This window comes from Solanum tuberosum, unplaced genomic scaffold (assembly GCF_000226075.1).
Source record: "Solanum tuberosum cultivar DM 1-3 516 R44 unplaced genomic scaffold, SolTub_3.0 scf00119, whole genome shotgun sequence".
Classification (NCBI taxonomy): domain Eukaryota; kingdom Viridiplantae; phylum Streptophyta; class Magnoliopsida; order Solanales; family Solanaceae; genus Solanum; species Solanum tuberosum.
Genome location: NW_006239045.1, coordinates 1,299,897 through 1,315,201, shown reverse-complemented (window position 1 = coordinate 1,315,201; position 15,305 = coordinate 1,299,897). Strand labels below are relative to the sequence as shown.

The following is a 15,305-nucleotide window of genomic DNA, read 5'->3' as shown; positions in this document are numbered from 1 at the left end:
CATTTTTCACTCTATTCTCTGTGTTTCAGATTTGGTTAGGGAGTTCAAGCTCCAATAATTTTTCATTCATATTCGTTGTTCAAGTTTGTGTATGCTATTACACTTTGTTGTTGATTATTTTAATTTTTGGTTTGATATTATTGTATTTTTGGGCACTGTTACAGCTTTTGCTTGTTAATTTGTTATTATGTTGGACTTTTTTTTTATTAATTTTAAAGTTGAAGATTAACAGAAATGAAGATGAACAAAAATTGGTTTATATTATTTGGTGGTTCGGGTCGGGTCGGATCGGGTTAGAATTGGGTAATTTAAGTAAAATTGGTTAATTTGAGTCAATTTGGGGATTTCCGTCAATTGAGGGGTATAAATGATGAAATTGGTAACGGCAAGGGCATAAATAACTTTGTTTTAACGGCAAGGGTATAGTCAACTAATAAACCAAAGTTGAGGGGTATTTTTGACCCTTTTCCCTTAAATTTATGCTCGATTATGATGATTTGTATATCGACGATATCTTTTATGGCCTGTTAGAGACCCATCAACTCCATAGTGAAGTATTTCATGACAAAGCAAAGAAAAAAAACTCAAGATTTTGCAGGAGGTCCCCGGTGAGAAAAGCATACCTCAAGATAGAAGAATAGAGCATTTTCGTCAAATCATACAGTTGAATAAGCTTATGCAACTCTAAAACCATAAAGAAACTGGCAAATTTACATCTGAAGTGGCTTCTAAAGACTACTGATAAGCCAAGGCAAGTATGTTAACAACCACAAAATTTGAGAAGGGCAATGAATTTATATAAAGGAGGCGATGTTTTCATGTGCATCCGTTGCAACAGACTACATCTCAGAGCCCAACAATTCTGACTGATACCTCACTCAAACAGAACAAAAATGACAGCATTGTCACATAATAGCTATTTAAGCAGAAAGGAGAGAATCAAGGTGAACCTGACACCCCAGGGAATAGTTCTGATATTTTGTTGAAGACATCCATCACCTATAACCATATGTATTAGGTATTTATCAAATATATACACACATACATGCAACATAATATGCAGTTCCACAGAATAATCGTAGTAGTAACGAATATGTATACATTGAATTTGTGCTATACTGGGCAAACATAAGATGGAATAGGAATTTCTTTTTTTCAAGTATTGCTCTAAACTGTCAAACTGATGCATTTTACTGCTCTCTAGTATTAATGTAGTGAAGCAAAATGCAACTTAGTCAATAACAAGTACAAACTTCATACTCAAATTCATATCGATATCAAGAAGACATGTTTCAGATGAAATTACGTTCTTACCTCCTTGTCATTTTGATATTTTGCAATACTCAGTGGATTCTGAGAACACTGCAATAAAAATAAAAGTCAGAGTGCATCAACATTTCAAGCAATAATAAATGCATGTTATATATCCTATGATTATTCAAATGTATGCTCTTTGGAACTTCAACAAATTCAAGAGGATATAATGGGGGTGGGGGGTGAAAGGGGGCAACAAGTGCATACATCCATGATGGCTGCTTGAACTCTTGGATTTTGGAAAGCCATAGCAACATCAGGATTAGCCATAATCTTTGAAATGACTTCTTCGGGTGTAAGTCCTATTTGATCTGCAACCATAAAAACAAATAAACAAAGAAAAATACAGATCATATCATTCGATATTTTTTGCTATAGCAACTGTTTGTAGCATGAAAGGAGGTCTTCCTGACATGCTATAACAACAAAATTTTCTCCCCCCTTCAATAACATTTACTAGTATTTCCCTAAACATGTGTGCTCATGTTGGGCTGGTTGGTCTACAATACATTGTTTAGCGCATCTTAGCCCATTTAAACTCTGGCCATGGTTGGGCAATGACCCATTCATTGACCCGCCCAAATTTAACCCAAATAGCGCATTCCCCACCCCTAGTTCTGGTATTTTATTGAAGTCATCCATCACCTATCACCATATGTTTAACTATATGTGTTAGTAATGACTTTGTTTATCAGATGGAGATAATGAAAAATATATGTCGATACTCAGTGGAATTCAGCTATTGTTACGACCCTCTTATCCCCCCCACCCTCCCCCTCCAGATTAGTGGGCTGCAGACACTGCTATTGTTGCAAATAGATTAGGAAAAGAACAATATAACTACTCTAAACTTACCAAATTGTTGCTTGATTTCAGGGCTGCTAAGATCAAAATTCTTCAAGGAATCCATCATACGGTTGTCCCATTCTGGGTTTCCACCCATGTTATTCCTGGGATGGGGCAAATGATGAAAACCCTGTTAAGTTTTTCATAGACACAGAGAAGTATTTAACACGAAATCCTCATCAACCAAAAAATGGCAGATGATTCAACATCTCTGTTTCTTTCCATGTTCTCTTCTTTTCTTTTCTTTTTTCCTTCCTTTCTTTTCAAAATTAAGCAAAGAACGACACCAAAAATGCAGAACTGCAAGCTGCCTGACCAAAGTAGGTAGTCCTACGAATATTTGATTCCAGACAGATAACTGATATCAGTTGATATTAGGTGTGTACTGAAGAATCATTTACAGCTTTGCATTGTTCTAGTCTAAACTAGAAATGCAATCAGATGGACAAGAATCAACTAGATGAGAACTACCAATTAGGGTCCAATGTAAACCAGTGTCATACATACATTGGAATGGAATATATTCACATTCAAGATGAGAATTTTAACCCTATGCAGGCAGAAGAAAAAGTCAGATCTCATTTGCACAAGTTCAAAAGGAACTGGTTACTCCAGTAAATAAATAGTCTGTGGAAGGGTAAAGAATGAAGCAGTTCAGATACAGTAGTCACACGAAGATATGTTTTTCCTAACACTTAAAGCAAGTTATAGGAATGGCATAAGTTTCTATCCAAACAGCCTTTGCGACAGTGCTTATGGTAAAACTCAGTGGATGGATGTGGTACTGATAAGAATACGATAATCAAACAGAAAGTTTAGAAAAGTGCATGATAATACAAGTAATGCATTTTGGCATGGAATAAAGAAATATGCACTTGAAAGACAATTGAAGCAGACTTACATCATGTCCTGCAACTGTTGACGGTATTGTGGATTTTGCAGCATCCCTGTGATAAAATTAAATGCAAGACCATTTTAGTTTAATCTGATAGAGAAAGAAGATAAAAAGAGCTTTAAAAACTTATAGCAATGAACCATAAGGGTAGTGTAGTAGAGTCACAAGAAACCAGAATGACAAGTATGCCTGATAAGAAGAGGACAGGAATAAACAATTAATGGCATTTAACTCTTGTTCTTGCATCATCCTACAACATAGCAATTCAGACAAACAGTCAATGATAAAAGAGGAAATGAATTTTACTCTAAAACCTGAACCATGAGTTGGCTAAGCACATCTAATGCGAAAAATACTAATAAGAAAAGTTGCACAGCTTAGGCAATGTATACTAGATGTACTTGTCAGCACTTACATCCTTCTAGAGATCCATCACTAGTTAAAATAAAGAAAAGGAGTACTGGAAAAGTCAGATTTCGTAGAAAAGTTCATCAGATGACAGCTCACATTTAAATGTTGTAGGGTTCCTCATCTCCTCAGGTAGATAGCTGCACAAACACCAAATAAAAAGTTGGGTTCTCATCAAAATAAAGCACAACTAGTTTATACACACAAAAGATGTCACATAAGAATAAGATGAAAGGTCTGGCTGTGTTCACAAGAAAAGCAAAATAGATTTAACATAGAAGAGAAATGTCACATTAGATTAATACTTCGCAAGAAATAAATAAATAAATAGAACGTTTCCTTCTCCATAAACTTTAAAAAAACTAGAATATGCAGTAGCAAACTAGTAGAACATCAAAGAAAAGGTAGATGCTATCTTACGGGTAAACCATCTTCTGCACTGTTGGATCTTCCATCATTTTCTCCAGAGCATCTACTGACATTAGCGGATTAGATTTTCCTGTTCAAGAAAGCAGATCATGCAAAATTACTTGTAGCTGAGAGGAGAGAGCATGAAGGCAATCTATTTTTCCATAAAAAGAAAGCATGAAGGAAAATTAGGCAAAAGTAAAGTTACACACAACATTTTTTAGTAATAAACAGACATGACCAATAAAGCTGGACTATTTATCACTCAAAACCTCCAACCTGAAAACAAGTTTATGGACACAGAATTCCATGGGATCTGTAAGAAATAAGCCATTCTTCCGTAAAACATGCCCGCTAGAGCACTTAGCATTTTTTAGGATGTAGGAAGTTCTACTCAGGTTCCCACAGAACACAATATTCGGGTCATTACAAAGTCACAGCTTCTGATCTGGATGTTCATCCTTCTTTTCTGAACTCTCATTTGTCTGTATCTCATGCAATATCTCATACAAAATGGATTATTGACTTTCAAGTTTATACTTTTTACCCACTTCTAAAAGAAACAAGTTTGTACATAGATATGTGTGCATTACAATGATCATGCAGCCTTTAGCCTTTGTTGGACTCAAAAGGATAGCATTGAAAACACAAAAAGTACTAAAAGTTATGTCATTTCTTGGAGTTTTACAACCAGGAGATTCACCAAAATACCACTACGTATCTATATTATGCTACAAACATACTGCAATTGCACAAGAAACTGGCCTTTCTCCCCATTTTTTCCTAAATAGAAAAAGACCCCAGAATGTGTTTTCCCCACCACATTATGGAATATACAACCTCATTTCATTTTGTCAAGGCATGAGTACAGAGTGCCCGGGCATTAAGCACTTCATAGTTTAACCACCTTGGGCATTGTTCACAGCTTACCACATCCTCCAAACCACCCTATAGGCTAAATGAGAGGATCTATGTAGCTATGAAGCATGTCCATCTTTATTATCTATTGCAAGATTCGTAAACTCAAATACAAATAATGATTGACAAAGAAGAAAAGAGAAAAATGACCAATAGAAACACGAGTAAGAAGATGGGAATGTGCATCTAATCCTGATGCTTGAATGATATCCGTAGTACAACAGCTATGCCATAAGGGCCAACCAGAAAGTAATTTACCAGTCGATGAGGTACTGTCAGATGTATTTGGACCAAATCCCAACTGTGAAGCTGCTCCGTTTTGAGTTACCTAATAGAGATTCAAAAAATTATTGAAGTGCAATTGTTAGACGACACAATATTCCCAGATAATAGCTACTCACTGACCTGATCAACAGTTACTGAAGCTGTCTCAGTTGAGTCCTTAAAATTTTCAAAGGCACCCTTCTGGAATGTTTCATCAGGAGAAATGTCAACAAAAGCTGCAAAGAGTTTTATTCACAGATTTAATATCACAAGTTCATAACCAGAAAATCTAAATATTTTATAAGAGTACTGCAAAGTGTATCACTATCGCAAAAAGGTGGTTCTAACTTGGGAAGCATTAGCATTTTTGTAACTATGGTTAGAATAAAAGTGAATTCCTCTGATGTCATTAAAACTGATCTGGTTCCTCACTACAACTAAACCCAGGTATCAATTTCTACTGGTCCACAATAGTTCTTAGCATTTAAGAAAGATGTCAAAGGAGAATACAAGTTGCAAATCGGAGTGCCCCACTACAACTAAACCTAGGTATCAATTTCTACTGGTCCACAATAGTTCTTAGCATTTAAGAAAGATGTCAAAGGAGGATACAAGTTACAAAATCAGCATTCTTTCCGCAAAGCGTCCTACTATTCTTTTTGGAAGAGATTGTTATTCTGGGATATTAGTGGAGTCTAAATATGGCTCTGGTCAGGGACTGTTGTGGAATGCATGCCAGTAATCTATTTGATTAGCAAAAGAAAAGAAAAAAACTTTTGATGATTGAGGCACAAATAATTTTTTTTAAATACTTAAAACGTAGAAGAGCCTAAAATCCCCCTCAACTATATGAATTGGTACAAAACTACCCTCCGTCTACCTTTCGGCTCTTAAATACCGTTGACGTCAATCTTTTGGCACAGAAAAACCCTTATTTCTAAGGGTCCACACTCATAAGGTGGATGGGAGGGCAATATTGTACCAAATTCCATAGTTTAAGGGTATTTTAGGTCCTCCATATATGAGCTCATATGATTGACCTGATTTTGGGTTTCATAGTAAAATCACCTCCCCCCCTCTCCACTTCCTCTTTCTTTCACTTTTTTCCTTCTTGGATCTTGTCCATCATTTTAAATTATTTTTTTAAATTTATGACAAAACAAGGGAGAAAAAAAGGACGAAAATAAGGACATTCATATAGAAATAATTAGTTCATATAGAAGAATTTTTTTTCTTTTGTGTACCCAAAATTCAAAATAAAAAAATAAAAAAAATCTTTTCTCCTATTCTCACCCCTACCTTACCATGATAATATTATAAATTAAAAGAATATGAACAAGTAAGTTCATTCCAAGTTTGAATCTCCGATATCTTTATAAGAATAAGAGATTAAAAAAGAATTAAAAGAAGGAATGAGACAATTGTATAATTAATAAAAAATTATAATCTTTTTTTAGATGGACATTCAAACGCGGATTTTAGATGGATCCCAAGTTATTAGTTGAGTTATAACAAATTGGGTATTGGATTTAAAATAGACCAATAGAAAGATATCATGAAATTAGTAATTTTTTTAATATTATTTTCAAGCATATTGGGTCAAAATATGAATTATATGTGGCTTTTATTATTTATTTGAGAAGGGTTTAAATTTGGACCAACCATATTCGGCAACATAATAAATAATGATTTTACTTTAGGGGAGCTATTAAAAATAAGGGAAATATGAGCCAAAGGGTTAATTAATATCAAGGGTATTTTTGAGCCTAAAGGTTGACTTCAGGGGTATTTGGTCCGGGAAGCAAAAGGTGGATGGAGGGTAGTTTTGTACCAATTTGAATGGCTGAAGGGCATTTTAGTCCCTTCTCCGTACTTAAAACGAATTAACCTCAAAGAAATTGAAATGGTACCTTCCTCCTGCTCATTCCTTTTATTTTAGACGGGTTACCCTGCACTTCAATGTAGAGCTTTTCTCCCAAAGACCAACCTTCCCCTCCCTGTTGTCAGCAATGGGTTCTAGTAATACATAAGGAGGTTAGATTTCTAGGGCTATGTAGGATCAACATGGCTACAACTTAGATGGATTACCCTTTTCTTAGTTCAAACTTAGGGCGACACCCTTGCAGAGTGCCAGCATAGCAATAATGTGTGATAGTGACTTCATGCATGAAAGAGATGGCAAGTGGTTTTAGGGTGAGAAAATACTTGGAAAATAAGAAAGAACGGAAAAGATGAATTTCCATTTAAAACCTCAGAAGTTGACAAAGGATCACATCATGACACTCTAGATTCCTTCAAGAATGCATTGTAGATGGTTGATGTTCTGGCGTTTTTAAAATCAATGGCTAAATTGCTTAATCTTAAAATTTAGCGGCGAACTCACCCATTTAAGATAGTTTAATTGTTTCACTGATATACTCTAAGGGGTCGTTTGGTAGAGTGCATTAGTAAAAATAATGCATGCATTAGCTCTGTGTTAGTAGTGCCTTATTTGGTATACTTTTTCATGCTATGTATAACTAATGCTTGTATTAGTTACACTTTATTGTGTATTGAAGAGTGCATTACTAATACCATGGATTTCTAGGTACTAGTAATGCATAGGGATTTAATACATGCATTAGAGGTTAAATACCCAATTACCCCTCAAAATCCCTTTTACATCTTTTCCACCATAATTGTGAAGAATATTTTTGTAAACAATTATCTTTATATAATGCATGGTTTTTTTTTTTGATAACCGAGAAATCCGTCATGGTATTTTTAATACACCAAACCAAACAATTCATAAGAAATAATCTATGTACAAATAATGCAAGTATAACTAAACAAGCATTACTAATACACTCTATTTAGCATTATTTTACACACTCTACCAAACGACCCCTAATATCTTTCAGTTTAATAGACAAATCAACGTTAAGGGTGATCAAAGCATGACATTGACAAGGTCTACTCAAGGGTAAATGTCAAGAGGCTTTCGATGAACCTGCCTTCTTGCTAGATTTGCTGTTTTTCTATATGAAAGGAAAAAAAAAAAAAACAAACACTAGAACCAGAAATAAATGATATTTAGAGTGCAATCATTATGTACCATTTTTCTTTGGCTCCTTTCCAGCCTCTGTATCATTTTTGACATTCACAGTTGGAGGTTCCTCCACTTTAGTTGCGGATACATCAACAGTCACTGGTTGAGATGCAAATGAAGCTGATGGTGTAGATGAGGTAGATGCAGTAGGTGGTGGAGGTGATGAACTAGCTGGACCTGACACTGGTGGTGGTGGGAATGGAAAAGGAAAAGGTGACCCAGGTCCAGGTGAAAAAGCATTGTTGCTAAATTGACTATTCTGGCCATTCATTTGTCCCATCATTGTTTTTAACGCTTGCTGCATAGCATACTTCTGGAAGCATGGGAAAACAACATGCAGAAATAGTTAAGACACATATGTAGGGCTTTATCGAATTTCTGTAGCTGCACTCAGTGGCCTCCACATAGGAAACAAAGAAATATATCCACATACAATTAAAAACCAAAACATTTGAAACAAAAAGAATATGAAAGAAGTTTAAAACACGATTTTCCGCCACAGAATAAAAAAGAAGGCACCTAAAACAAGCAATCTCATTTTATGTTTTCCTGAGCAACTATTGTATCCATAATTCAGACCGACTCATTAGCAGAAATATTTAGGTGTTTAAAAGGAGGATAACCATTGAATTTATCTTTAAACTCACAGAAAACAAGAAGAAAGAAATCAACTAAATTTAACAGCAAGAGTTAGGACTCTAAAAGAACAGACAAGTATAGCAAAATAGTTTTAAAAAATAAGGATATGGCTGGCCTCTCAATACCAGATTATGATGACGTAGCATGATTTTAATTAGTCAACATCGAAAGCATATTCTACAGTAAGACCCTAGTTAATTTCAGAAGTATTCTAGCTTGATGTGCTCATCATCATTAATTTTGTAATTACAGATACCAGCAACTGATGCATGGTCATTCTTGTCTTCCGTATCTGCTTTGTTGGTCCCTTTTTCTTAACATGTGGTCAATCCTCTTGATACTACTGCTCATAAAAAACGAGGTATGTCCCATCATGTGCATGGCATATTATCGATAAGTTAAAATTCATATTTTCTCAAAAGTCTAAATTCTCTTAGCTGCCACTCTGATAGTAGCACTATAAGAAACAGAGTGAGATAAGCATCAAATTCATGCAAAATATAATTACACCTCATTTAAGAAGTACTTGCCTTTAGGTATGAAGCCACCTGCAATATATTTCAGAAAAAAAAAGTAAAAAGTAAAGAGTTAGTAAAAAAAAATGAAACAAGAGTGTAACCAATAAAATTGAAAGAATTCTCCTTCTCACCCATGCGAAAAGTGCTGAAAGCCCAACACCAACTCCAATCCAAAAAAGAGGAGACCCCCTGTAGACGACAAATAACAATAAATAAGTAAGCAAATCAAGAGATGTTAATAGTTAATGCAGATAGAAACACAATAACAGAAACATGTAAAGTGAGAAGCTGATAGGTTAGGTTATATACAAGATGAAACAAATTAAATCGGGGATAATACAAATTATTACACTTGAGATGGTTGCGATGGAGCTGAAAATTGTGGATTTACACCAACTGAAGAAGTCTGTTGGCCACCTGAAGTTGTAGTGCTAGCAAAAGAACCCCTCCCTGATTTTCCCAGCACTGCATAGAAGACGTTTAAGGAAAGGCTCAGCAGCATAATTATTAGCAAGAATATAACAATGGATCACTAAATGATATAATGTATAAGAAATTTGGGACAAGAAAAGTGACTACATCCAGGAAAAAGTGGTTTTACCCTTTAAGATGTAGCAATTTTATGTATAATCTTTTCCTTTCCAACAACACAGTTTTTCTCTAATTTGGCAGTCTAGCCAGATATAAAACATACCGAATTTGTAGAAGCAACAACTACAGAGAAATTTTGTCGTTACCCATGTAAACATGATGTGAATGAATTTAAAGAACAAGAACCATCCAATAATTTATTCAGTTGTTTATTCGATCAGGTATAATAATATTGATAATGAAAACACTTCTGTATAGAAGTATTCCCAAAAGTAGAGAATCAACAAAAGATATGACTCACTACGAAAGACACCCATTATACTACACAAATAGGAACCATCATAGGTGCACCAAGAGGAAATCAAAAGTAGGAAGTTACCCCTCAGATGTACAAAGTTGTGCCTTTCCTTTCAAATCTCCTATTTCTTTCCCACAATACTATCCACACAAGTACTATTGGAGATACATCCCACGTTTGGCATCTTCTTTTCACTTCTCTAAAGACCCAACTAAATAATGCATCCTTCACAGTACCCAGCATAGTTCATTGTATCCCGAACAATAGAAAAAGCTCCCACAAATGTGATGCTAACCTAAGTTGCTCAGACTCGGGTGTACTATACGGGTGCAGATCTAGAAGTCAGATCCTCTATGATCAAAATATTAAAAATTGGGGATACAAATCCATATATGGATACAGGTGCGGAGATTTAGCTAAAAATAATTCAAATATCTAAAAATAGAGTTATAAAACTTAAATTATGAGATATTATGTGGAGAACTTGAGAAGAAATATTGATCAAGAGGAGAATCCTGAAAGGAAATAAAAGGAAAGGGAGTGACAATAGAAATCTATAAATACAAGGTATTTCATTTTCTTCAATTTCACCTTAGCTTTTGTTTTGATTATAGAAATCATTGAATCTATCCAGAATTTCTCCCTCGAATTCGGTCAAAGTACCCAAAACTAGTTGACCAGATCGGGTATGGACCCCACACCCACACCCACACCCACATCATGTCGACACGGGTGTGGCACCGAAAGTGAAGAGTATGAGCAACTTAGATGCTAACTAGCATTGTAATAAGAAATGACCCATGTCCTACACAAGAGTTTACACATGAAGCATTAACTAACATAAGTAATCCTCCTTTTTTCAAGTTTTTGGTTGTCAAATTTGCATCCCTCTAAGCAAACAAACATACCTTTCCAAGCGCTCTAGGGGTCCAAACTGATGAGGGAAATCTAACTTCACTCTAGCTAGCACCTTACAGTAGTAGCTTTTCACTGAAAAATAGACTCCTGCTCTCTAACACCCAATTGTCATGGCTCTCTACCAGTAAATTTGCTTGTAGAGCATTTCAAGTAGACTTTGGAACTCCACTATGTCCCAATCCCAAAATTTCCTTCATAAATTTGAGATCCCAAATAACACACACATCATGTGATCTTAGAACTTGATGTAGTATCATCTCTTTTTAGTACTCCCTCTGTCCCATTGTATGTGAGGTAGTTTGACTCGGCACGAAGTTTAAGAAAGAAAGGAAGACTTTTAAAACTTGTGGTCCAAAATGAATGATAGAAATTTGTGTGGCTGTAAATCATTTCATTAAAGGTAAAATAGACATTTTATAGTTAAAGTTGTTACTTAATATAGAAATGTGTCATTCTTTTTGGGACTGACTAAAAAGGAAAGTAAGTCACATTAATTGGGACAGAGGGAGTATAAAATATTCTAGATTTTGGAAAAGTGATCCTTAACATGTTATATTCACACCTCCTGTCCCGCAAAGAAACTACCCTTTCATCCATCCCCCACCCGCAAAGAGATGCTTAATTCTTCCTTTCCCTGTATAATGTTCCTGCAAAGAGTGCATAATTAAAAGGATTCGTGATGTTTCTTGTTCTCCAACACCCACCCCCATTCATAGCTAGAGCTCTTGAAGTCTACTCGGGCATGCTTCTTCATTCATCCATGTATGTTGATAACACCTCTCCATAGTATATGTTCCTTTATCCTAAATCTCCATGGCAATTTCCTTAGCAAGGCCTTGTTAAAAACGCAAAGATCTTCCTTTCCTCTTTTAACAAATATATATTTTTGCTAAACCAATATAAAATTCTCCAATCTCCAAATTTTTTCTCTACCATTACCCTATAATATATTTTGGGAACAATATCTTATCAAGAAACTTGAGCTGGCAACTGCATCAGGCCGTAAGTAACTTTTTCCTGACATAAGAACATACTACATATTGGAATCATTCTTCAACAAATTAAAACAATCAATTTCCAAATTACACATTTATAAATGGTATATTAGATTTTTTATATGCTTAACCACTTTGAGCCCTTAACTATAGTTACTAATCAACATATGCCCTGCTTGTAATATTTTAGAGAATACTTTTATATTTTAGGCTTTCTCTCCTTTTATTTTTTTCCTTTATCCAAGTGAAGGGCATATGAATACCTAGTTACCTACATAAAGTGCACTAGATGGACTTTTGGCCTTGTTGTTGCATGCCTCCCAAAATATAAGCCCCTATGGGCATGATTTCATTGGGGTATATTACTACCCGTCGGCAACAGCACAAAACTCGAGACTGAGTTTACATCAATTGAGAGCAGGATGATGCAGACACAACCGGAAGTGGGAAAATCTTTCATCCTAGAGATTTTTTACTTGTAGCATATTTTTGGTAGTTTTAGATCTACATTTATGCATTGTTTCGTCCCCAGGCCTTTGGTCTAGTAGTGAGAGCACAACTTGTGATGTTTGGGTTAGGCACACTAATGGGTCCAAACCTTGTAGTAGTCAAAAGCCTGGTATTTAAGTGGAGAAGGGTGGGCGGTCCATTATCCACCAAGTTTCAAACAGTGCACCATTAGCAGGGATCTCTCAGTTATCAAACAAGAAGAAAAGATTTATGTATTGTTCTTCTTAGTAAACTATTTGAGCTTTAGGCTACTATATTAAGCTTCCATAGCAGTGCGATTTTGAGTATTTAGGTGTGCTGCAATGAATTTCATGAAATATAGCTAATTCATCTATAAGCCAATTATTCAATGATTTCCTTCTTCATTTCCAGTCCTACTTGCCTTATAAATCAGCATGTAACAGTTTTTTATTTTTAGATGGAGCATGTAACAGTTAAGATCTTATCAATTCTAAAATGAATCCAAAAGCTGGCAACATAAAGATACCTATGTAATCTTTCCAGTAAAATGAATTATATTAGCATACATGTGATCTTTTGATACATTGATTTCATTAACCAGTACAGGTTACCATTTACGGAAGCACCCACATTAACCTCATCAATAGATTACTTGAAATCAGTCACCATGTTCTTGATGTCATCCACAACTCAATAATCAGAAGACATCATCTAAACTATGAGTACCAAAAGCCTTCATTTGCAAGATACTTGATTTGCATTTGATAATGATTCTAGCTCGGGTAGTAAGTTTTACCATCTACCCATTAACATAGTCAAAAGTTGCAAAAGTTATTTTACTTTTGCAACCTATCAGCCTATACAGTTACCTCACAAACATAGCAACCTTTCTGAATCCTATAACAAAATACTGAACTGACTTAAAATCCATTAGTATCTAGACAAAAAGAATTATCATTAAGTTTATCCATCCCTCTGTTCTTCACATCAAAGTTCACCGCAGGACACTTGTTTTACTAATAGAAAAAAATATCGACAAAGTGTCCTACCCAACCAAATGACAAACATATGCACAAGCAAGCAAATCCACACAAGAGACAACTAGCAGAATGTCACAGCCCTCGCACTTTAAACAATTCCACACAGACATCAATTCACTTATTTTAGTAGGAACAAATTGGCATTTATGCCTACCAACAAGCAAATAAATCAAGAAACATTTTTAGTACTGAAATTTTCAAATATTTCTCTCAAAAGATAACTTCTGTTAATACTGAATTTCTTGTTTGAGATGCAGCCAAGCTTTAGACAAATATAAAATGGCTCCTAGTCCTATAGAAACAGCAAAATTAACATGATTAAAACTCAGCCTAATGCACCCCCTAACAAGTAAATATATCTAGAAACAACTCTAAGAACTACAATGCAAAAGAACAAATCTACTCTTTCAGTGATGAATCAGATAAACACAATACACATACAAAGAGGAGACCAAGGAATAGATTTATTATTAATAAGAATAAGGAGCACTTCACAGAACCAACAAAATTTGAAACAACTCTAGTAACCATAATTCAGAAATTTCTCTTAAAAGATTGCTCCTCACAGTGATTATTTTCTACCATAATATGCAATCAAGTTTCAGAGTAACACAACATTCATTAAAAGATTCAATTTTTACATGAAGAGAAATCAAAACTGCACTTTCCAACTACTAAATAAACAAAAAAAATAACACACAACACCACAATTTCGAAAATTATCTTTCAGGACAGCTAATTATGGGTAATGAACATCTACTTTAAGATGAACTGAAGCTTCAAATAAAACACAGAATACATTTAAGATAAAAAGAAATTGAGAAGTAGATAAAAGAGTTGAAAGTACCAATCTTTTTAGTGAGCCTTGGACTCTGAAAACAAGATACCACCTCAAAACAAGTTGTGGGTCTGACAATTCTTCCATTCTTGAAGGGTCTTTTGGGTAGATGAGGAAGGCCAAACAAGGGTTTGTTTGAAATTACTGGGTTTGAAGAGAGACCCAATACCATTTTAGGTGAAGAAACTATACATATGTTCTCCATCACCTTGAAAAACACTCAACTTTTTTTGCTGATAATTACTGAAGAAGAAGATCAGAAGTGCAAAAGGGTATCTCCTTTTTCGCTTATTTTTCCAAAGAAGAGAGGTGAAGTGTGATATCGGCTGGAGAAGAGTGTTATGAATTGAAAATGGAGCGGGTTATATGGATAGGTTTTGCAGCAGCTTTCTGCCCCAACATAAAGGTTTAAGGTTGAGTCAAGGATTTGGTAAAATGTCCATCTAATATGGGTACACTTATATTTTATTTTTTAATTATTTCATAAAATTATACATTAAATATATTATTGTTATGATGTATTAATTTGTTGTTGTTTCTAAAAGTAATTCAATATCTATTTCATTATATTTTTATTACACGTGTAATTGAAACTAGTTCAATATTTATAAAGATCAATTCTAAAAGGTTATATATTATATAAAAGTATATTTTTTTTGTTTTCCACTCGATGTCTGGTATTCCACATTGGAGCTTGATTATTCTGAACTCATGTCGCATTTCATTTGGGGAGAAGCACTTCGTATCAAGAATTTTTCTTAGCCGGAACTAGAACTCAAAAGCTCTGATTAATAGAGGAGTAGCCTCGTCTACTGCATCAGATCCTTTAGTGATATACAAAAGTATATAAAAAGTG

General features: G+C 34.8%; 1 protein-coding gene across 1 annotated transcript; it reads right to left on the bottom strand.

The window, feature by feature from the left end:
- Positions 1-608: 608 nt before the first annotated feature.
- On the bottom strand, positions 609-14,859 carry LOC102603856 (protein TIC 40, chloroplastic). Its single transcript, XM_006350279.2, has 14 exons — positions 14,459-14,859; positions 9,649-9,763; positions 9,430-9,487; positions 9,311-9,328; positions 8,148-8,454; positions 5,195-5,289; positions 5,048-5,117; positions 3,884-3,962; positions 3,563-3,603; positions 3,062-3,107; positions 2,170-2,264; positions 1,522-1,625; positions 1,315-1,362; positions 609-999 (listed from the first exon to the last, which is right to left on the bottom strand). The coding sequence occupies exons 1-14, from the start codon at positions 14,652-14,654 to the stop codon at positions 940-942; spliced, it is 1,332 nt and encodes a 443-aa protein (XP_006350341.1). The 5' UTR covers positions 14,655-14,859; the 3' UTR covers positions 609-939.
- Positions 14,860-15,305: the final 446 nt, after the last annotated feature.

What these genes read in the sequence shown, in the direction of transcription:
- LOC102603856 (XM_006350279.2), bottom strand. Translation starts at nt 14,654, where the DNA reads ATGGAGAACATATGTATAGTTTCTTCACCTAAAATGGTATTGGGTCTC. An exon ending in AAAGGAGCCAAAGAAAAATG is followed by an intron (nt 5,290 to 8,147) that starts GTACATAATGAT and finishes AACTCTTTGCAG; the next exon opens with CTTTTGTTGACATTTCTCCT. An exon ending in GAACCCTACAACATTTAAAT is followed by an intron (nt 3,108 to 3,562) that starts GTGAGCTGTCAT and finishes ATTTTATCACAG; the next exon opens with GGATGCTGCAAAATCCACAA.